Raw genomic sequence first — 24,076 nt, forward strand, 5'->3', positions numbered from 1 at the left:
CATCGATTGGCCACCAGGAGGCAGTACTCGCCACAGGTAATGGTTTGGGCTGCTTTAACCGCTGATGGGCGCTCTCCAATCGTTTTCATCGAGCCTGGCGTCAAGGTAAATTCGAAATATTATCGGGGAAGTATTTTGGAGGTCGCTTTGAAGCTGTGGGCAGACAAAAATTTAGGTGCCAGACCATGGACGTTTCAAGAGGACTCGGCATCGTCTCACAAAGCTCGAGTGAACGAAGAATGGCTAAAAAACAACACTCCGAACTTCATAACGTTCACACAATGGTTCTCAAATACACCAGACGCGAATCCGATGGATTATTATCTTTGTCCCATTTTGGAGAGTAAGGTCCGAACTAAAAGATTCACCAGTCTCGAGGCGCTGAAAAAAGCCATTGTCCGTGAGTGGGCCAAAATACCTGCAAGTCATATTCGGGCAGCTTGCGATTCGTTTCTGGACCGTCTCCAGGCCATAGTCAAGGTAAAGAGTGCTCATCTCGAGCAAAAGTAAATTGATTCTTAATTTTTTATTATTTTCACACATTTATTACTTTGAACTGAATGAAAGTAATTTTCCAAACTAAATTTATGACCCTTTTAATTGGTTGGACTTCGTGTTCCGGACCATGTATAACCGTAGTTATTTCTGAAATTTATCAATCTGATGACTTCCATTTTCAAGCCAATCGAACACAATGGAGGACGCCAGTTAAAGATCACCTATCAAAACTTTTGTCCAAAAAAAGTTGAAAAATCCCAGTACAGTGTAAACAGCTGGTTCCAGTAATACTTTCGTTTGGGGTTGGCCATTAGGCGCGGATTATTTGTACAAATTCGAAAAAAAGTAAAATATTTTGACATACATATTTTCACAGAAAACATTAGTTCCACAACTCCAATGCATTTTTATAAATTTCGATAAATATTGAAATTCAAATCTAACTGCGAATGAAGGAACGAACCCACAAATATGTATATGCTCGAATAATATTTGAAATATATTGCAGCAAGGATAGTTCATAGAAGGTAGAGCAACGACAACATTTACATGTACTTTGTTTTTGTTTAGGTGGTGGCATTTTTTTAATAAAATTGTAACTGGCATATAAATAATAATACTAACAAGCAATTTGAATTTTTTTTTGTTTTTTTTAACAAAATATTTTATATTTAATTTAAATATTTGTACGAAAGACATACAAGTAAAAATAAAATGTATGTTACTCGCTTTGCATGAGGTCTGCAACTGTTATGCGCTTTAGCCGTTTTTGTGTAGTATTCAGCTGAAGTAAGCTGGATGCAGCCACGTTGACATGGGTTTTTAGTCGCTCTTTGTGAGCTGTGGCAAATTGTTTCGTCACCTCAGTGACAGTTAGCATGCCGAGCTCGTCACGTTTCTTTTTACGTGGGCTTTCCAGCGCAGTTTTGCACCAAGTATTTGGCTTCATTGACATATGGGATTGTCGATTCATCATAAAGATTGGTTTGAATTCTGTATTTTTCAGAGAAAAAAACTATGTGATTTGCTTTTTTTTAGTTCAATCCTTCATATTTTGGCTCTTGAGGCAATCTGGTTGACAGCATCTTGGATATTCATCGTAAAATCTGTCATCGAAATATGACGAAAGCACCTCGCAGAATTGTGCCGGCAGCATCGAATTCCGCTTTCAGAGTAGCCTTAAGTGCCATAATCTGCAGTGGCTTAATTTCCCAAATTTCAATGAGAATTTAAGTAAACAAACAAGGCGGCAACAAAGAAGCAGGGTACTTTGACATTCAAATCGCCAAATCGCAAGATAAGAAACGAATAAACTGCTATACCAAATCAACTTGTAGGGACTCGCCTTGCATGTAAATATCAATCTTTTCGATGAGTACTCCGTATGCGCTGAAGCCTAATGTAGCTTATCCGAAAAAATGATTGAATAAAATTTCCGTGGAAAAGATTGATTAAAGTAATTCAATACAGACTAGAGCAGTAGAGGCTGAAATATCTTTTCAACATTATGAAGATTAATACAGAAAATGTTGGCGAGCAACACCAGGTTTAATTTGCCAACTACATACATTTAATTTCCACTACTAATAAGCAAAACTTTTCAAACCGAGAAAATATTGTCGGAATCGAAATGCAGAACAGGATTGTATGGTATAAAGGGTGGTTAAATTTCAAGGGCCGATGTTGAATGTGAACCACACCTAAACGTCAACGACACCGTTGAACTTCTTTCTTTGGAGTTATTTGAAAGAAAAGGTGTACGCCGATAAGCCAGCAGCAATTCAAAAGGTAAAAGATGAGATAATTCCGCACATTAACGGCATAGAATCTCAATTATGCCTCAGCGTCATCGAAAATTTGGACCATCGGATGGAGGTGTGCCGCCGAGGCCGCGGTGGCCTTTAGGCCGATATTTTGTTCCATACGTAATTGAGCCATACCAATAATTATCATAATAAAGAGAAATGACAATAATTTCCGAAAAAAATTCTATTTTATTAAAAATCAACACCTGCCCTTGAAACTTAACCACCCTTTATATGCCACCAGTAGTGACACTGCGGTCATTGCGGGGATCATCTATGTCCATAGTAGAATAATTCATAGACAAAGTAATATATCTAAGCAAAAACAAATGCAGTGCAAAAGGTAAGGTAAATTCTAACTCAATAAATATCACAAAGAAATCATTAAAGTCGCATTCACCTTTTTTAAACGACCTGATACGGAATGAAAATAAATTTCGCTCCACCTCTTCTATCTGCTAGGAGCGTTCAAAAGCGGTGTTTCTAAAAACATTTTGATTTTTTTAAATTAGGTCTATTATCTTTTTCCATCCTTTTTTTAATTTCGGAGAATCGAAAAGTCAGTTTTACATTCCTGAAATACAAGATTTAAATGTTATGAGCTACCAAAAATTTTAAAGTCCTTACTAAATTATTGCTGATGTGGTAGTGAAGTCGATTGTGAATACCGTTTTTGACGGTTTGACTAAGAAGAACAAAACGTCATTCAAAACTATTAAAATTACTGCGCGGGATTTGCGTTGTACAGCAGTAAGCAAAATAAAAAATAAAAAAAATAATTTCCTATTCTCATGTAATATTTAAATATACACCTGTTTAAAATAATAATACAGTGTCAAGTGATTTTTGCCAAAATCTTTCACTGAGGTGTTGAGCATTTCCTTCCATATAGAATACTTCCGACTAGGCGCTTTATTTGGCAGAAAATTCTCAATACCACAACCAAACCAATTGTTAAAAGAAACAACGCGATTATTTTGCGCGCAGGTGTAAATATACAGGGTTTCTGGAAAAGTCGTGTTAGATACTTAAGTACAGAGTGCGCCATCTTTTATGTCGGTATGAAAGCATTGAATAACTTTGAAAAAAAACAACTGATTTGTATAAGTGAGGTATTTTTATTTGGTTTGGCTATTTAAGTTTATTAAAACTATTTTTTGAATACAATATCAATCAAGTGGCCACCTTTATTACCAATCACAAACTGCGATCTTTTTTCTGCGTTTGTCATCACCTTGTCAGGCATTTCGGGTTTTATAGCGTCGATTTCGGCACGAATGTTTGCCTTAAGCTGGTCAATAGTCTGCGGCTTGTTGGCGTAAGCCTTAATTTTCAGATAACCCCACAAAAAGAAGTCCGGGGGGCTTAAGTCAGGTGATCTGGGGGGCCAGTCGATGTCGCCTCTTTTTGACACTAGACGTTCCCGGGAATTTTCGTTGCAGAAATTCAATTGTTGCATTCGCAGAGCGACTGTTGGGCCGTATTCCAAGCGACGTCAATGGTCTGTCGGCAATATTCTTTGTGTCAATTGCACTTTATACGGAAACAATTTTTGATCATCCTTTAAAAAGCGGCGCATTGTGGTTTCACTGACGCCAAAATGCTGAGCGCGACGACGATACGACACTGTTGGCACTTGGGCAACGCTCTTCCTCACTGCTTCAACAAGTTCATTGGAACGTATTGGTCGTTGATGAACGGCATGTGGACGATCTCCTACTGTCCTGTGCTTAAAAAAATTCGACACCAAACGACGAATAGTATTGTCAGACGGTGCCTGTTTGCAGCGATACTTTTTGCGATATGCGCGTTGAGTTAGAACAATAGAACGACAATTTTCGATGTATAGCGTCACTAGCTCAGCGCGTTGTTTCGGTGTAAAGCGCTCCATGGTTGAAATTATACTCAATTGAGGTATCAAAAATATACTCGTATATGTTGAAGTCGATGACAAAGTTATTCAGCGTTTACATACCGACATAAAAGATGGCGCACCCTGTATATTATTCTTTAGGTAATTTTTAATTATTTAGTTATATGACATTTTGCGCAACACTTAACCGGTTTTGAGATATGCGATTTTAAAGATTATTAAAAAATATATAGAGGTACATTTTTCTTTCTCTAGTGCTTCCAGTTATTTTTGAATGTTAGTTCAAAGGTAAAATTTGTTCCTATTTATAGTTAAAGAGATGCCATTTAATTTAAATCATAAATACAATTGGAACCAATCCCTGACAGTTAAATTGGCTGCTTGATAAAGTTTTGAATATACGATTTTTCACTAAGTCTTTCCTACTTCATATCATTAAAAAAATTGTTTTATATAGTAACTAGTCTGCCAATTATTTAAAAAATGACATACATATGTAATTGGCGCTTACACCCTGTTTGAGCGTTTGACCGAGCTCCTCCTCCTATCTGTGGTGTGCGTCTTGATGTTGTTTCACAAATGGAGGTACATACAATTTTAGGCCGAATCTGAACGGCAGATAATTTTTTATGTGGAGCTTTTTCAGGCAGAAATACACTCGGACGTTGCCATTGCCTGCCGAGGGCGCTATTAGAAAAAACTTTTTCTTCATTTTAGTGTTTCCAGCTACCATTCGGCTACGGCCCGGAAAAATTAGTAAGTCTTTTTTTATCCAAAAAGGTATAACACTTAAAATAAGGGAGTATTCTGTAGGCAGACTGCGGCTCAACTAGTAGAGGGTAAACTTTCAAAATAAGGAAACAAATTAAGAAATAGGTGACTGATAATAATTTAAAGTTTTTCATTCATTATAAATCGTTCTGGACATGGAAAATTAAATTTAATTCTATATCGATTTATTTGTTTTTTGTTTTCTTTGTATTTTTATATTTAGTTATGTTTCAGTTTTTTTCGATAATATTAGGTTCTTAATCCAGGGTTTTCAAACGGTTTAAAACCTGAACAAAAAGCTGCGATTAATCGAAAACTGATTTTTTGGAAACGGTCCCTTCTATCTGCTGGACTCTTATAAACCTCAAATATGCACACATGCGTGAACTTGAGTATTTAGTTCACTACAAATACATATGTTACAATTCCACCCACACATGCACACCTGGCAATGGCCCTGGACCAGAATTTGATAAAATACAACGTTGAAAACGTCGAAAGGGGGTTTCGAGTAATATTTTTATAAAATTTTGCACTTATGAATTTATACTTCGTAGCATTATAGCTGAAGAACTTAAGACACATTGGTGTGATATCATCTAATAAGTAATCATTTACATATGTATGTTAATAAATTAGTGACTATATAGTGATGTGCTATTGTTGTTCGCACATTTGGTAGATGAATATGCGGAGGACATCCCACTCCCTCCGTTCTCCATTCAAATGCTGCCAATAAAAATACGATTACCGACAACAGCATACATATACATACATATATATTCATAAGCTTAACGGTGGCAGCTGTAAATGTACCAGTAAGTCTTTATTATGTTTGTTGACGCCAATACAAAAAATAGAAAAAAAACATGATAAATGTAGTTCGATACCAAAAATATGCGCTGATGGATTGGATCAAAGATTTAGAAGGGACACAAAAAGAGGAGGAAAACTATAAGTTGCTGACAGTTTATTTCCAGTGGCTGTTAGTTAAAAAACCATTGAATAGGCAAAAAATAAATTGAATAAAAAAGTAGTGGAAAGAAAAACGGAACGTGTGCACTGAAAACAGAGGTGCTGTCTTGCCAACACCATTAAGAACGCAAACGCTGGACAACATGTGTATGTATGCTGGTACATATGTATGTGTATAATGGTGACAGAGTGACGCACAGTGGGTATTAATTGTGAAAATATAGCACAGGTGACGTAAACAATGAAAGAAGAGGAGTGAATGAAAGAACTTAAAGTTAAAACAAATATTGTCGCGCCAACCTTGGCAAGTTTAGCTTAACGAATAAATCTATAAGCAAATGTTCACTGCGTCTCGAGCGACGAGTGCTATTAGAAATAGTAGGTATTACTGGAGTAATATCTCTGAAAATTAAGTTTTCACAAAAAATCTGTCATATTTAATTTATCGATTATCAGATGCAGCAAAAAATTGATTTTCACAGTATCCGGTAAGTACAATAAATTTAATTTCTTCGGATACTTAAAGGTAAAATTCGGATACTCTGTTAAGAGTATTGCTCTACCTGTATGTATAAAATTTTCGAAAAATACGAGAAGAGGCCTCACACGTATTCAAACCTAGATGCTCTGTTGGTGGAAGCGGTATTTTTTTTTTCATCAGTATTTTTATTTTCAACATATTTTGCTTATGATTTCATGTTAGTGTCAGTACCCAGTTTGGAGCCCAAGAACATTACATGTGTTGTCCCGTTTTGAAAGGTATGGTAGGCAGCTAGGTAGGTCTGGTGGCTACCAAAAATTACACACTTAAACCTGCCGTAGGTCCATTGTGATTTTGGAAGGTATACACTACCTTAAATAATTATAGCACTGGGGCTTATTGAGAAGTTTTGACAATTTAATTTGAACAATTTTTGATGAAAACATAGTTCATTCTACTAAATACAAAGGCCATATAAATCTTAAAAAAACAAAAAAAAAATTACAAAATTTCTATCAAAATTACACTCTTTTTAATTATAATTGTGAGAAAGATTTCGCTCAAAAATCGTGTTGATAACATCAAAACACACACCATAAATTAGAGGGCAAGTTCGGATCTTTAACCATTCACTGCGTTTTGTGTCTTCTCATTCTGAATTTTTTTTTCTTTCGTGATTTTTTTTGTTTTTTTAATTTCTGCTTGTGGTGGAAAAATAAGAGATATGCAAATAATTTCAATTTATAATTTAATTTTTCACTTATAAATGAATTAAAATACATTTTTTTATAATCTAATTATAAATTCCAAATTTGTGTTCCCTTAGTTCACTGAAGAAGTGCATTTCTCGCATTTGCTGGAAAAGTTTCATATTCCAAGATACCAAAATGTCCAGAAAAACGGTTTCATTTACTAGAGCAAAAACATATTTTCATATAATGAGCTACCGTTAATAAATATCGCCATAGATTTTTTCAACAGCACAAAAAAGCTTGGTAGTAATTTCTGCACATTTATTAAAAAAAAATCGTTTGCAGCAAATGAGTGATATGTTCCAAATGAATGTAGTACTCATGTAGGAAAATTTATTTTACAAGTTTCTATAAGCCATGCAAAAAATTACAAAAAACAAAAATTGCAATAATCAAAAAATCCAAAATTGCTTATTCGCGAGCGGCAGATGAATTTTTATGAAGAGCTTTTTCCTCGCAGAAATACACTCGGAGATTCGCCATTACTTGCCGAGGTGCGAGAGCTATTGGAAAAAAACCTTTTCTATGATGCTCGAGTTTTCGAACCCGAGCTTTACCGAATGGTAGTCACGCACTTACTATCGCCACGGCGGCTGTCTTAGTCTGCTACATGTCCTTATTAATTGACGAAAACTAATTAGTAAAATTAAAGTATTTTATAAAAGTTTTCACAAAACCTCACTTTTCTCAATATTAAACTCACTTCTCTGTAAAATTAAAGTGTAATACAACTTTTGCAATTCTTCACCCCAACAAGTTTAAATTTATAACAAATAACTCAACTCAATCAACTGATTTTCAGAAACAACTAGATGACCATTAGAATGACCAAAAAACTCTGAATAAGGGTATTGTAATGATCGTAAAGAGAAATAAATTAAGAGAAATAAACGCGCACTCATAATGGTCACACTTTCTGACGTTACATGCAATTGAGTATATAACAAATTCAACCGACATGTTGCAATAACCATTATTGCTTCAGGGTCTGAAATGGCTATGGTAACAGCTCCTCCTAGGCCTGCCGATTTCTTCTAGTTAATAAGTTACCGTTTTGCTGCTTTCTTAGGTTCCACTTTGCACTAACTCCTACAATAATACGTTCTTGCTTATCCAACAACCTGCGAAGCATAGTCCAGAAGAACTGCATTGCAATAAAATTGTTAAATTGGGTTATCTTGGATACAAAGAGGACTGAAATATTAGAAACGATAGTAGCCTTGCAAACCAATATTGTTAACACAGTAAAGTTCTTATCAGTGCACCGCCTCTATTGCCATTCCAAAAAAAGTTTTCTATAATTTTCTTCCATTCTCTTTGAAAACTAACACACTGTAGTGTCAAACACTATACGCCCACGAAAAAAACAACAGCGCGTCATACAATAAATTTAGAATTTGTTTATATTTAATAAACACAGCGTACGGCAGCCGTAGAAGCTGCTGCCGCTACAAAGGATGCAGCGATCACCGATCACCGAGACTTCTTACTATATAACCAAATGTGGGAATTTCAAATAATACTTTGCGCACATTTCTGTAATAAAATATTTGTTAATAGTACATCATCTTCCATTTACATACCAAACTGATGGCAAACACAATATATAAATGACTACTTAAAATTTTATGGAAACTGTGATGGAAACCACAAAAACAGAACCACATTTGAAATCTCGAAGCGCACAAAACGCTTCCAAATGAAATGCATTGGAAAAACGCTAAAAATAAATGGCAATAAATTTAAACAAATAACAGTTCGACTGAAGTGGTCAATGAGCTCAAAAACAAAAATTAAAATTATAACAAAAGGGAGTACTTTACAGTACAGAAAAGGCGTTCCATAATAGTGCGGAGCAGGTGGAGGAAGGCCCAAATCAGCAGCGTGTGAATACGTTGACTGTCTAAAACTGCTGATACTTAGACAGAAGTATAGCAAAAAATAAATAAAAACAACAACAATAAGAACAACTAGCGTAAAATAACTAACATGACTCAACACTAGCTTGCCGTTTATCTGTGAAGTCAGAAGCAGCATTGACAGCATCGGCGACTTGAGTAGAGGAATGCGCGTGAAAGCGCGAAAGATCGTTACTTGGAGATATGCGACGGTTAATTGGTGACAAAAGGCGGCGGAACTGGGGCATACGAACTCATAAACCCAGTGCAAACTATAAATTTTTGTGGTTGAAACGATTCTATAGCAGATTTTGAGCCGACATTGCGCGTGATGAGATGCTGGAAAAGTGATGGCGGTGATGTTGAGAAATTGGATGAGTCGATAGTGAATCGCTTTGCGTGCTCACTTTACTGTGTTTTTTTTTTTTTTAATTTTGCTTTTCGTTACCTGAGCCAGTTGGCGCGGTCGCTTTGAATTTCGGTGTGAACATGCTGCTCGATGGTGTCTGCTCTGTAAATTTACGAGAAAGAAGAGGAGTGGGGGTTGAAGTGGATATATATACTATATTTTTGATTTTTCACTTGACAGTTATTTAGCTAGCGTGATATATGTGACACTTTAATTGGAGTGTAATTTTGGAGATTTTGATATTTTTTGTATCCATCTTCACTTGACACAAACGCGCGTTACATCACTAGCAGCACAGCACTAGAAATTAATTACTTTATTTTTTGCCACAAAATTTTTTTTTACACAAATGCATAGTTTCAATTATTTTTTTAAATTTTGTGACAGTAAAAAACACGATAAATTCTGTTTAGTTTTCTATTTCTATATATGCGACTAACCCTGTCCCATTTTGTTGACCCGCCTCTACAAAATTTTATATTTCACAAATAATTTCAAAAACGTAAAAACACAAATAGAGACCGAGAACGCGTTTTTTGTGGGTTGCGTACGCCTTTACGTCCGCCGCTCAACTTGTACCAAATTTTCAATTTATTTTGATTTTATTTTTGCTTTCGGAAAAGCTATTCGAATCGTGTAGACCGCGCAGATGGACGAATATTCTGAAGCACGAACAGGCGGACTACATATTGGCTGCTGGTTGTTCGGTCGGTCGGTCGGTCGTCTCAGTTGGCTGGTGGCAGAGAGCGTGCCTATACTGTATTCGTTTGTTGTTGTTTATTTTTAAGATAATTTCGAAAAAAAGCCGCCGAAATGTCGGACGTGGCATACAAAATTTTTTTTTTCTTTTGTTTTTATGAAAATCATGAGAGTAGAAAATAGTATATAAAATCGTTCGTAAACAATATGCGGCCTGTACTCTACAATGCGCATTGGACAGTTTTGCCAACAGACAGTCATTTGTACGGGCCGACAAGACTAATGTGTAGTATAGCGGTAGCAGATGAATTTCAGGGGTATTTTGGAAACGCTTTTTTGAAAGTTTTTAAGTTTTCTCTTTAAGAATTCGCACACTCATACGAGCGTTGCCCACTGTGCTGCCATCAGCTTAAACTCCTCAAAACAGCTGAAAGCTTTTTAATACCGTTTTCACAGCCGATAGCTCTCCGTTTGTTTTACCCGCCATTTTCAATTGATTTAAGGTAGGAATAAGTGGCCGATTACCTGATTGTTCCTTAAACATACTAGAGTAAATTTATGAAACAGTTACTGAGTAGGCGATCCCATCAAGCTATTCAATTTTAGAAGTCTTCAGTTGCATAGGTGTTTGCATGATCGAGTCGAAATATCGGAAATTTAAAGAGCATTTAACTTGTTTGGCTCCACTTTTGCAGTTTTTAAGAGCATTTAATGTTTTCGGTTTCGGAATCATTGTCATCGTAGACTTTGCATAATTTACAGCACGTCGCACCTAAAGACACCGAAATTAACTTTGAGAAGATGTATCATTTTGCCGAGCTCGGGTTAGCTGCTTGAAGGCCTTGCCATCAAAATCCTATAGTTCAGACGTAGGAAACCATTCATGCTGTAGTTGCTGGCATACAGGTCCCTCTAGATATTTCAACAATGAGCACCAGCGAACGGTTGCTGCCGATAAATGTACACGAAGATTCGAGAGAGAGAATTAAATAAATCTCGAGAGATGAGAAATAAATAAATCTCGCAGACATGCCGAATTGATTGGAATATGAATAAGATGAAGTTTTGTTCAAGTAACTTTTTATATCGGATGAAACCCATTTGGACTAAATGCAAATAGGAAAACTGTATAATATGGTAAGAAATTCTCCATGAGACGGCGTGTATGTTCAGTTCGAGCAGCAGTGTAGTGTGCAGTCTCATTAAAATGCATTTTGGGTCCTACTTTTCTTAAAGAAAATGCGACAGTTTTTGAGGTATAGACCACTGTAAATATTAAGATTTTTAAAACAATTTTTTTTTCAGAACTGCGCCGAAAGAGAATTCATTACAACTCTGTGCCATTTAATAGTAATGAAAGAGCCGTGAAAATTCCGGGGATAAAGTTATTTCAAGAAATTCTGCATTTCATTAGCCTCCCGGTCTCAGAAATGAATCATACGTGCGCTGTTCGACTAACATAAGAAAAAGTTGTAACCATTCATAAAATGTACATAAATTTTAGAAAATTGTAGTAATACTAATATGATATAGTGTAATCTTTTAGATATGCTTTTTCATGGTACATAACACACAAATCTTATTTTCGAATACTCATGCGAAAGTAGAAAAATATATGCCATAGTTTTAAAATATTATTCACATATCCATATACATATATTTAAATATAAAAGCTTTTCATACAGATATATGAATACATATATATATACAATACTTGTACCATACATATGTACATATTCAAGAAAACTTTCACTCAAAGCAAAAGCGTAAAGATTCTGAAAGCTCCGAGCTTATTCAATCTACTTGGATGCTTTTCTATTCCAAAGAATCAATATACCAAAAGTTAATTCAAAAACTATTTTTCACACTATATAAATACAAATCTACAAATATATACTCGTATATATTTTTTGTACGCTGCGCAGCTCATTAATATTTATGAGCATGCAAATACGAGTACCTTCGGCTTTCACTCAGATATTGAGTGTTAACAAGAAAATCATCAGGTGTGATTGCATGATTGTATATTTAGCGCTATACTGCGGTGGATTATGCGCATAGTGGGAGGAGAGAACAATTTTAGAGCAGCATACAACAAAAACACCAAACACTTAAGCCGACTACCCAATCGAAACTGCAGCGTCAATCTTTTGACGTGCTTAACTGACAGCTTGTGCGTTGAAGGAGAGGGCTGCCCAACTGACTCATTGTCAACGTAAATACATGCATACATTTATATATTTAAGTTACTTATTTATGTATATACTTATGTTACATAGAACAAATACGTGAAAGTACGATGCTGCAGCATCATAGTTATTAAGTAAATTAAAACGTTAGGGGCGTCAATTTTAATATTTAAGAATCATAGATTGCACAGTGTAACCAAAATCTAACTTTTTTTGTTATTGAGGAAAAATTGCAAGTGAATCTACGAATTTTATGTAGTAATGCGGCATACTCACTTTTTGATTTTCTCATTAATATAATTTTTTAAAGGACTTTAAAGTTTGAAAGGACTAATTTTTCAAAAAAATGGTTTAAATAGATAATTATACTAACTTTATGATATTAGTATGAATTGTAAATGAAGGAGGATATATAAGCTATTAAAATAAAAAAATATGCTTACTTTTCCCCAGGATACATATATATTTTTTATAGTACCCATTGCCTGTACTTTATTTCGTAGGAGGAAATTTTAACTATTTCTTTAACGTTTCTATGAAACATTGTAAAGAACGACATTGTTAAGTAAACAACATATTTTTAACAACTGGATATGCATCCGTATTCAAAAACAAAAAGGTAGCGTCGCGAATTACCAACTTTTAACCTCTTCCGCTGGAAAGACGTGCAATGCACGTCGACTTGTTATCTTGGCAATGACGTGCAATGTACGCCAACGAAGATGTCAGGTATGCGTGAAACCGAATAAACGCAGTGAAACTGTATGATAATGTAAGAAATGTTTTGTTGCACTGCACATTACTTGAAATATATCACACTGTACAAAATCATTATTGGGTATGGGAATATGTAAGTTTCCGCCCTCGGTATCGCCGCTGATACTACATATTTTTGTGCTCGCTCTAGTAATACCTATACTGGTGATTTGAAGGTGTATATGTGAGGCCTCGATCGTAGTAGTTGACATTCGTTTGAAGAGTAAAGATCCTTTTTATCTGCCGTCAAAAATGTCTACGTTCGTTCCGAAGAAACAGCATTTGCAGAAAGTCATGCTTCATTATTACCTTTTAAATAGGTATTTACGGTAATCAAGCTCCATCTAATAAAACTTGTAAAGAGTGGTTTCGACGCTTCCAAAGTGGCAATTTCGACGTGAGTGATAAAGATGGCGAAGGGGGACCGAAAAAATTCGAAGATACTCAGCTACAACAATTATAATTGTGTATTATTAATTAATATTATTAATTATTGGATGACGACGCATGTCGCACCTTTGATGATATGATAGAAGGTTGGATGTTAACAGATCAACCGTCGGTAAACGTTAGCACGCGATGGGAATGGTCCAGAAACCAGGAAACTGGGTGCCACATAAATTTAAGGAGAGATATCAAGAGACGTTTGGTGACGTGTAAGATGCTTCTTGAACCATCTCCATCGACAGCGAAAAAAAATATTTATGCTTAAAGGCTATGTTGTGCATCTGGTGGTATCAGAAGGGTGCCATCTATTATGAGCTCATTAAACCATCTGAAGCCATCACTGGCGATCGTCAATGCGTTTGAATCGAGCTCTCAAAGAAAAGCGGCCGGAATGGGACATGACAAACTGATTTTGCTGCATGACAACGCCAGGCCACACGTTGCTAAATTGGTCCAGAAATATGTGTAGGAAGTGGGAAATCTTGCCCCACCGGCCGTATTCCCTAGACATTGCACCTTCGGATTACCATCTGCTCCGATCAATGCAGTCAGCCCTTATTAGCGAGTGGATCACTTCTTACAAACTGGTTCAATGAATGAACCAAGCCAAAAGAACTCGAATTTTTCGTCAGAGGAATCCGTATGCTGCCTTAAAAATGGAGTAAAGTTGTAGCTTCCAATGGCACATACTTCACATAATATTATGTATTATTTAATTGTTTAAATAATTCGTAACTTTGGCTAAGAAAGGGCGGAAACTTATTCCCATACCCAATAATAAAATTCTTTAAAATATTATTAATTTTATTTATATTCATTTCAATATAGTGACTATATGCATTTGTGAAACACACTCTGCTAAAAGCTTTAATAGAAATTGTTCCAAACAAGAGTTAGCTTTAAATTGGTTTCCACGCCACAGTCACCGGCTTTTGGAAATTAATTTTCAGGGCAAAAGGTTAATTATTTTTCTTTGTAATTAATTATTTTATGTTTTTATTAAAGACTATTTTACAGCAAAGACCATCTAACTCAAATCTTCCAACTTCGAGGAATACTCAGAAAAATTCAATAAATTTCAAAAAATTCAATGTCGTATGCAGACAATGTTGACAATTTCCTTTCATATAACAGAAGAAAATTGCTTCTTGGTATAAAAAAAATTGAGAAACAACGCGATTTTTGAACAACTCCAAACTTTCACTTTATTATACTAAAAGTGAATGAGCTATACCTGTAGAGCGCATACTGAGAAGTTTTCTAAATACTCTCATTAAAAAGTGGAAAAGTGACAATTTTTAAAATTGTTAAGTTTTTGTAAATTTCCTAAAGTTTGGGACTTTAACTTTTAAGGTTTTTACTATACAATAAACTGTATTTTTTTGGAACATTTACGAAAAAAATTTACCATGAAAAAATTTACGATTTGTAAAAAGATGAAATCATTCAATTATGCAAGCACACGTGCATATTAAAAAATTTCAGCTTTGAATTAATTATATAATAAATTAATAACGGTGTTTCCTTAAACGCGTAAAATGGAAATCCTGACAACGTCGAAATATTTCGAAGCAATTTTTCGAAACTCAACCTCGTTGCCAATTGCAAAATTTAGCAATTTCACATAAAAACACGTAAAACGCAAGGAAAAAGAGACTAAGAGACAACTTAATAATTTTTTTTTTTTTTGCAAGAATAGTATTCACACGTTCGTGTATGAAAGATAGAAAATGTTTTTTCGAATAGCGGTCATCCCTCCGCAGGCAATGGCAAGCATCCGAGTGTATTTCTGCCATGAAAGAAAGCTCATAAAAATCATTTGGCTTTCAGAGGCGACATTAAACTTTAGTTCGCTCCATTTCTGGAAAACATCAAGACGCATACTACAAATTGGAAAATGAGCTCAGCCAAACTCCCAAAAAAGGTGTAAGTGCCAATTATATAGTATATAATGTACCCGTACATAAGTTATAAAAATAGCACTAAACCGGGCAATACGCTTTTCAACCAATTGGCTCCAAAGTTTTTGAGGCTCATAAAAAGTATCTTTCGTACTAGTTTTGACTTTTCCTAGTTCACACCTCAGAGCGTTTTCAGACTTAATATTTATAGAATGTAAGTCATCACATATATAATCCGGTATCAAGTGAAACATGGGTATTCTCGCACTTTTCTTTTGTCAATTATAGATTTCTTTCTTGCTCCAAGTGAGCGAAAGTATTGCTTATTTAACAGTCCCACCTAGCTAGCTGATTGCCGTGGGAAGATGTTGCAATAAGGAGAAACAAAAAAAAATATGGCACAATGAATAAAATAATTAGGATATGAAAGAAAATCAGTTGGCCTCAATTGTGAGCAAAGTTCGGCAAGCGTTTTATGCTTAACAAACTTCTAGACTTGCAAAATTAATAATTCACATTCGTTGGGCTGTGAGCCCTATAAAGAGAAAAAGTTGAAAATTTTGACCTTTTTAAGCTTTGCTCTTTCGCGCATGATATTCATTTCATGTTGCTAATCATCGAAAAAATTGCATGAAGTACAAATTGGAACTGACTGGTGCCAATCAGATGAGCGTCGACGTCAACGTCCCAGCCATTTAGATACGTTGCCGTCGCATTAGGTGCCTGCGTCAGCAGCTATTAAAAGTCTAATGAATGATTACTAAGGTGCCGCCAAACTTTCGGAATCTACTTTTTTCTTGTCCACACTACGATAATCATCAGTTTCTCGCTGTACTTTTTAAAATTAAATTGTTGCTGTTTGGGTTTAAAATAGTCCACCATAATGGAATTTATCTACTTAAATAGGTGTCAGCAGATAGTTACTGTAAAAAATTCTGCAGAAAGATTTTAATCTGTTTCCCAATGGATTCAAATAAAAATACTCAGATTTGCTCTCTGTAGGCCATTTCGACCTAAGCGGAATTGAAAATTAGAAAAATTGTCGACTACGTGAAAACTATTTATAACCCTAAAATTCTCCATGAGACAGAATTGCACTCAACTCTAGTCAGAGTGTGGTGCGCAGTTTTAGCCACGATCAAATTATTTAAACAAATTCCACATTTTTGGAAGAAGGCCCCCCGATTTTTTAGATCTGACTGCACATGAGAATTTATTGCAAACACATAAAATGCACTACCAAAATTGAATAATTTAATGGTGCATGAATAATTTTCCGTAGCGTGACTTAGAACACTAGCACTATGGCATCCTTGATTAGAGATTTTCGAGCCGAAAACAACACATTTTTTCGAAATTTGTGTGTAAGTTACTCAGGTGCAATTTATTTTTGTTTTCGTAGGAAGTTGCTTATTTAAAAGCGAAAAACTTTAGTGGATATGACAGCCATTAAAATCGTAGAAGAAAAAATTTAACTGAGCTTGTTTTTTCTAAAGCATAAATGAATCCCGTATAAAACACTCACTATGACAACAACATAACTTAATGACAAATGCCATGCATTAAGTCAGTATTATTATCAGGTAACTTACAAGAATGATAGAATGCAAGGTTGCTCAGATTTAGCGAAAATCGCAGCGTAACTGCAAAATCGCAACAACAATACCAAGTTAAGTTAGGTTAATGGAAACAATGCAAAAAAGCAAAAATGTATAATGGAAATAATTTAATTAAAGATCATTAATATTAATAGTATTTAGTAATGGTGGAGTGTTTTTTAAATTATGTGTTTTGCCATCGACGTAAAGTGTTTTGCCTTCAATATAAATGACGCCAGTCTTCGCTTGAACTGCTTATGGCCTCCGGCACAACTCGATCCACTTCTACTTATATTCCACATTCGTTGGGAAAGCAAAGAAAGTGCACTAAGTAGATTTACTTTTATTTTCATTGCCATAATTTAACACCGCCCACCTTATTTTTATAGGTTTTTTAGCAAAAATGGTGGAGATCACAAATTATTTAGCAAAATGTTCAGTTCAAATATGGGTATTTACACATATAAATGCATATAACAGGGTTGTTTGTAAAAAAACGAAAATAAAACTTTTAAGGCACCTTTCTGGTTTAGAGACGTGAAAATTAAAGGCGTTGAAAATTTAGGAAAAGCAATCGGTATCAATTAAAAATCATTTTTATTCATTAGATCAATTCTTTATTTACAAAAACAAAAAAATATATATTTTTTTATTATAAAAAAAAATTGCTTCCCCTGACGTAACACATGCCACTGACATAACTGATTGGGCTGCTCAGGTACGTCTGCAAAAAAAAATTCGGTCGATTATTCATCAGGAGATATGTCGCTTTGGTGGGTAGCAGATTTACAAAATAAAATTTGTTCTAGATATTTTATCTGTTTATTGGGAAAACAAAAAATAAGGATTTTTTCATGTTCTCGCTCTTAAAAAAAATAGAAAAATTTTATTAAATTATAATTCTGCTACCCACGAGAGCCACAAGTCTGCTGAATAACATATTAAAAATTCAAATCAATCGGTTCAGTGTGTTTTGTGAAAATACCAACGCCAACTCGGAAAAAATAGTTTCGAGAAAAAGAAGGTTACCGCCTTATACCTGGGCGTCGGTCGTACTCCAAATCGGTCTCGTTTTAAAGGACTATAACGTCTAAGCTACAACGAAATTTAATATAAAAATTTGCAAGTATATTTTTGAAAGTATAAACTATCGTAACGTGAAAAAAAATCGATTTTTTCGAAATTCTAGACCAGAAAGGTGCTTAATTTACGTCAAATTCGCTGAGAGCGGTGCTGTATTCTCCCAATATCTACTATTCAAATTTTGACTCGTATACAAAAAGTATGGAATAACAGTAATTCAACATTTGGCTGCAGAAGAATAATTCTATTATTAATATTTTTGAATTGAGTCATCATTAAATTAATAAACGAGTACCACACCAATTTGCCAACCATGCCTTGCGACAAAGCTCGAAAAGTTTTACAGCACTTTCCAGAATAAGGGATACTCGTTATTTAGTGCAATGCAGACAATTTGAAATTAATGTGAGAAAATTGAAAGAACTATCTCAAACTACATTTCGGGCCGTCATGCGAGAAAGTAAATATTTTTGACATCGTCATGTCTGACAGCACCTTTAGGTAAGGTCAGACGATTGTTTCCCTAACCCAGAGACACAGTTTATCGTAAGTGGTACACACTTGCTTATTGCATGCTACAATTTTTCTTTCACTCTACATCACTACCCACCGTCTGTTTCCTATCGATCATTTTCAGCGACGCATTCAACAAGCATCCCCGATTTCATATGCTTTGTCGCATCATGTCTGATATGTATGATCCTATGCATACATACATCTGTGTTCGCAATAATAGCAGCGCGATATAAGTTTCAATTGTGTTTTTTAATTTTTTGGTTTTTTATTTTTCCTTTTTAATAATAATATAGCTTATATTATGACAAAAATGTTATATTCAGGGTTTCTAACTTTGTTCAAAATTTGAAAAAAAAAAAATTAAAAAAATGCTGATTAAAAATTTCAGATTTTTTAGTCAGAGTTCTTATACAAGTTCCGGGTAAACAGTTGCATAGTTTTTTCTTATATCTTTCGCCCCTCAGCAGGCAATTGCAAACCTCCGAGTTTATATCTGCCATGAAATATATCCACATAAAAAACCATCTGCCAGTCGGAGGCAGCGTAAAACTGTAGGCCCCTCGATATTTATATACATATATATTCTTAAATTTTGACTAAAAAATTTGAAATTTTGCGAAAATTTTGTTGATAATTTAATTTTTTCAAAAGTCTTACAAAGTTTTAAGCTTTGAGTTGCATGAATTTTGTTGTAATATGAACTATATTTTAATACAAACAAATTTTAACTAAAAATAAATAAATAGTCAAATCTTCGCAATATGTCACGCTGCAATTTTACTTCACATATGTATGTATGTGTGTACATACTCCTATGCACAATCATACGTTGACTTTTGTACATTTAGATTGCCTCTATTTGACATTTGCTTGTTTAGACAGAAAATACCAACAGCTTCTCACTTCGCTTGCTGGCTAAAATTGGATTTAATGACACACATTAAGATAGCGATGTTTCGTTTAAAATTTTGTAAAAATATTTTGGTGGTTCAAAATACGCATAATAAAAAAATATATTACGTGTGAAGCATGTTCGGATTCATTAAACACGTGGAAGTTACATGTGCACATAAAGCTACCGCATAGCATAGCTTTGAACATAAAAAAATGCAGGATGCATTGAAAAGTTGGATGATTTCAGAGGTCCTCTAAGGTGATTATGGGAATATTTAATGTAAGTGAATTTATGTTTCAGTGCAGCGAAGGGCAGAAAAGCGCAATTAAGTTATACGAATCGTTGTGATTTTACATTTTACTACTCAATGCGATGAAAGCACTGAGGTTTCTTAATTAGTCATTGAAAATACCAAATGCTTGTTAAGACGAAGTTCGCTAGATATTAAAAAAAGCAAAACAAAAAACAAAACAAGCGTTTTCTAAGTTAATAATTTAGCGGTTTTTCTGGAATAGGTGTGACAGCGACAATTTTCAACGCTATTAACTTCCTTCCCATCTCTATAGCTGCGACCAAAGTAACTTGTCGTGCGTTCTAATTACGTAATGCCCTATAATGAGGCCTCCCATACAACAAAGTGGGATTGCCGAAATTTTTAGTTCCATCTTCATTGATCTTTCACCTGACCAGCCTAGTTATCCAACATGGCAGCCTCATATCCTATTCGCTAATTCATTGAAAGCCAGCTTAGCTGTCAGAGTATACCAAGAAATATGTAGAGATGGATTCACTACTGAAACAAAGAGTCGCCCCTCTTTTTACTGTTAATAAACCTGAAATACACTAACAGTAGTCAAAAGCCCGCAAACGGAGATTCAGGGAGAGTTATTTCATGTAAACTCCACTGCCAACTTTGTGGTTTAGCTTTGAACCATTGGTGAAGATAGGGTGTTATATATTCAGGTTCTTAAAGTTGTCCCATTCATTTCTCTCGGTGATTTTTGTAAGAAACTTTTAAGAAGGCAGCGTAGTCCAGCTAACCGAAGTTTGCAAGAAAAATAATAGGTCTATGGATAAGTTCGTGCGGTTTTACAACAGATGGCGTAACTTGATTATTATTCCATCGATCCACATTTCCAAACATTCATTGGAGAGCTACTGTCGTAAGGCACAAACGTCAGTATAAGTTTTTTATTTGAAGCGTAAACAACAATATTTTTACCACACTTGAAAATGTCGAATTTCGTGCCAAATAATGTGTTTTTGCGGGGAATTCTTCTTCATTATTTTAATATGAAGAAAAAAGCAGCCGAAAGTCATCGTATCTTGGTGGAAGTTTATGGTGAGCATGCTCTAGCTGAGCGAACGTGCCAGAAGTGGTTTGCACGCTTTAAAAGTGGTGATTTTGGCCGCGCCGCCAAAGTTCATGGATACCGAATTGGAGGAATTGCTCGATCAAGATCCGGCTCAAACGCAAGAAGAGGTTGCAAAAACTTTGGGAGTTGATCAATCAACCATTTCCAAACGTTTAAAAGCCATGGGAATGATCCGAAATTCAAATTTCGAAAAAAAACCGCACGAACTTATTCATAGACCTATTATGTAGAATTTTAAAGTAATCAAGCTTAAGGTTCCTCCTGATTCGAATTACATTCGACCTGGCTCCATTGCAGCTGTTCTAAAGTTTGCCTTATACTCGTATGTGGAGGGAATATTTTTAATTATTTCTTTTATATAAAAATTTAGCAGTTTTTTCGCGCATCTTTGTAGCCGGTAAACCAAGAGTCAACCAATTGAGTTCAAACTAACGGAATAAGTTTGTCTTCAAACCAGATTAAACAAAATCTTAGGTCTTTGCGATAGGTGGAATTTATCGTCAAATTTGGCTCAAACTCAAAGCACATAAGTATGTAATATTTCGATCCAAAATTTACTCGATAGGTGGCGTTTTGGTCGAAAAACCTCCAAAAATCGCATTTAGGGCTCGATTCGGCTGAGATTCGGAATATATACAAACTACATACAATATTTTATCGTAAAATTAACTATATCGTAGTAAATATTCGCCGCCACGACAGTCAAATGATATCTTTCCATAACGAAGTTATTTACTACATGGAGTTCTTTTTTTATTTACTTTTCCATTAATTTCACATCAGATTGAGCCACAGCGTAGCAAAGCCAGGTCGCGCTTGTACTTTAATATAAGAGAAAATGGCATTCAGTTTGGGCTGATATGTCGCTCTATAGTTATTAATTTATGCTGTGGTAAGAAAAGAGCTTCAATGAAGAAATTTTTGTAAATGATGATAGAGTCGTCTGTTCCGATTTATTTTGAAAGTTTAGGCAATACATTTTTTAAAAAAGTTGTATGAAATATATTGAAAGGAAAAGTAATTTCATATTTGATTTCATATATCTTCCTATACATTCTTTTGACCATAGAAATTAAAATTTCTTTTAAACAAGTCTTTCATATTCCAAAATCCAAATTAAAATTCCCAATACAAATTTTAGCAGAATAAGTTTTTGTCATCCTAAACTGCTACTATGTCCTTCTAAACAAGTCTCACGAATTCGAGGCTCCAAAATTTCATTAAGAGTATTAAAATAGAGAACCAGGGAGCTAGTTTCCACCTAAATTTCAATATTATAGAGGCGTCACTTATGGACAAGTTTTGACTATTTTTTTATTTCTTAATTTCAATTATTTTGTTTTTGTGAAAATATAGTTCGTTCATTAGAAAATATTAGAATAATCCAAGTTTCAAATTTAGTAAAAAATTTATAGAAATTTTAAAAATTTTCATCGCAATTTAACAATTTTTAATTGGAATTAAAAAAGGGGGAAAAACATAAACCAGATCCATATCTAAAAACTCATTGAAAAACATCATGCTAACAATTAACGAAATTTAATTTTTCACATTTTTCCAAAATTAGGGTTTGTAATTTTAAAGTAACTTGACGTTATACATTTTTATAAAGGAATGCATACAAACGATCCAGAATCATTAACAAACATCGAAAAAACTAAAGTAAATGTATTCACACTAAAATGTATTCACACTCGTCAACATATTAATTGTGCATTCAAAAATTTCATCAAGCGAATTGGGCCACAAATATCGATAAATTTCGGTAATAAATTTGGAAAAAATGTTACGAATTGTACGCTCCAAATTATTTGAAAAATTTGGAATTTAGGATGGTAGCTTCCAATTTTGTATTTCACAATAGTATTTCATTGAAGTACATCCATGTGGATGCGCATGCATTGACAACAACTTCATGTCAGCATCAATTAGCTCGAGCATGTTAAAACGCGTATGCAATAACGAGTACGTACATGTGTATGTAATATTGTATAATATCACATTTGCAATTCACATATTTATGTACTTAGCCTCAACAAGACAACAAACACATACACACACACACTGACCAAAAGACTCACCCACCATTTGCATAGAGGAAGCCTTTCGCCAACTTCAATTCGCTGTCGATTTCCTTGAGCAGATCACTCTCGGACCAACTGCGCCGATTCGGCTCCAGCAGGAAGCGTGTTTTCTTGCAGGTGCGCATATGCGGCGCTGGTGGCCGGCTGTTGCTGTAACTATTGCTCGCTTGGTGGGTGTGCGCGTGGCTGTAGGGGTGGTGGTGGTGATGATGATGGTGGTTATGTTGATTGTGATGGTGTGGGGAGTGTGAGTGTTGGTGATGATCAGCATTTCTTTTGGCTGTCGATGCTGCACACTGCTGACCATCGACACTTCTACCGTATCCACCTACGCCAACAACACCATCATCACCGGTGGTGCTTCTGTGCTGCAGTTTGGCGCGCGTCTCGTAACTACTGCGATTAGTTGACGTTGAAGTGGAAATACTCGTATGACTGCGCCGTGTGATTGCTAAAGTGAGTTTGGCATAAGAAAATGAATAGAAGAAAAAAATAAAGAGAGAAAAGGTAAAGTTCACAAGAAACTTGACCATTGGCAAGGCTAAATAACAACCATGACACGTACAGAAACGCATGTATGCAGGTATGTATGTGTGTATGCTTTTGGAATTTAGGTTTTTGCTTCTGCAGAATGTACGAAATTTCGTGCCAATATACGGTGGGAGGTTTGTAATTTTGAATTTTTGAATTTTGGTTTTTTTCCAGATTTCTTGAAAGTGTACGTCAGCTTAGAAGACTTACGTAAGTACATATTTTATGGAACAATAGGCATGCAACATGGAATGTTTAGCTTTGCGGGGCAAAAATTTTGATTTTCTTGTTATTCTATAGCCAAGTCCGTAAATAATTTCTGCATGTCTCCCAGGCACAAGAAATCGATTTGCAAGCTTGCGGTTTTTAAAATTTTATAACATTAAAATCTTTTCTTTGCCGCCACTTATACAAATATAGGTATGAATGTGTAATTGCATACAATTTTATGTTCATTTATTATATTTTTCTTCAGCTGTTCATAATTATTGAATTTGTGGTTCAATGATCTAACCGCCTGCCTGCCCATCAAACCAATT

General features: G+C 34.9%; 1 protein-coding gene across 6 annotated transcripts in view; it reads right to left on the bottom strand.

Moving 5' to 3' along the window:
• Positions 1-24,076, bottom strand: part of LOC129243602 (sorbin and SH3 domain-containing protein 1) — a 139,775-nt gene that overhangs the window by 63,306 nt on the left and 52,393 nt on the right. For 2 of the 6 annotated variants that reach the window (XM_054880738.1, XM_054880737.1), the window contains exons 1-2: positions 9,903-10,022; positions 9,502-9,564 (exon numbers count right to left, since the gene is read on the bottom strand). The exons of 2 other annotated variants lie outside the window; for them this stretch is intronic. In XM_054880738.1, the coding sequence (XP_054736713.1) occupies positions 9,502-9,564; positions 9,903-9,912 (73 nt within the window). In that variant the 5' untranslated portion in view covers positions 9,913-10,022. Of the gene's footprint in view, positions 1-9,501; positions 9,565-9,902; positions 10,023-23,007; positions 23,458-24,076 lie in introns of those variants that run through there. 2 more of the 6 variants (XM_054880734.1, XM_054880735.1) reach the window with 2 other exon arrangements.

The sequence above is a fragment of the Anastrepha obliqua genome, chromosome 4 (genome assembly GCF_027943255.1).
Source record: "Anastrepha obliqua isolate idAnaObli1 chromosome 4, idAnaObli1_1.0, whole genome shotgun sequence".
Classification (NCBI taxonomy): domain Eukaryota; kingdom Metazoa; phylum Arthropoda; class Insecta; order Diptera; family Tephritidae; genus Anastrepha; species Anastrepha obliqua.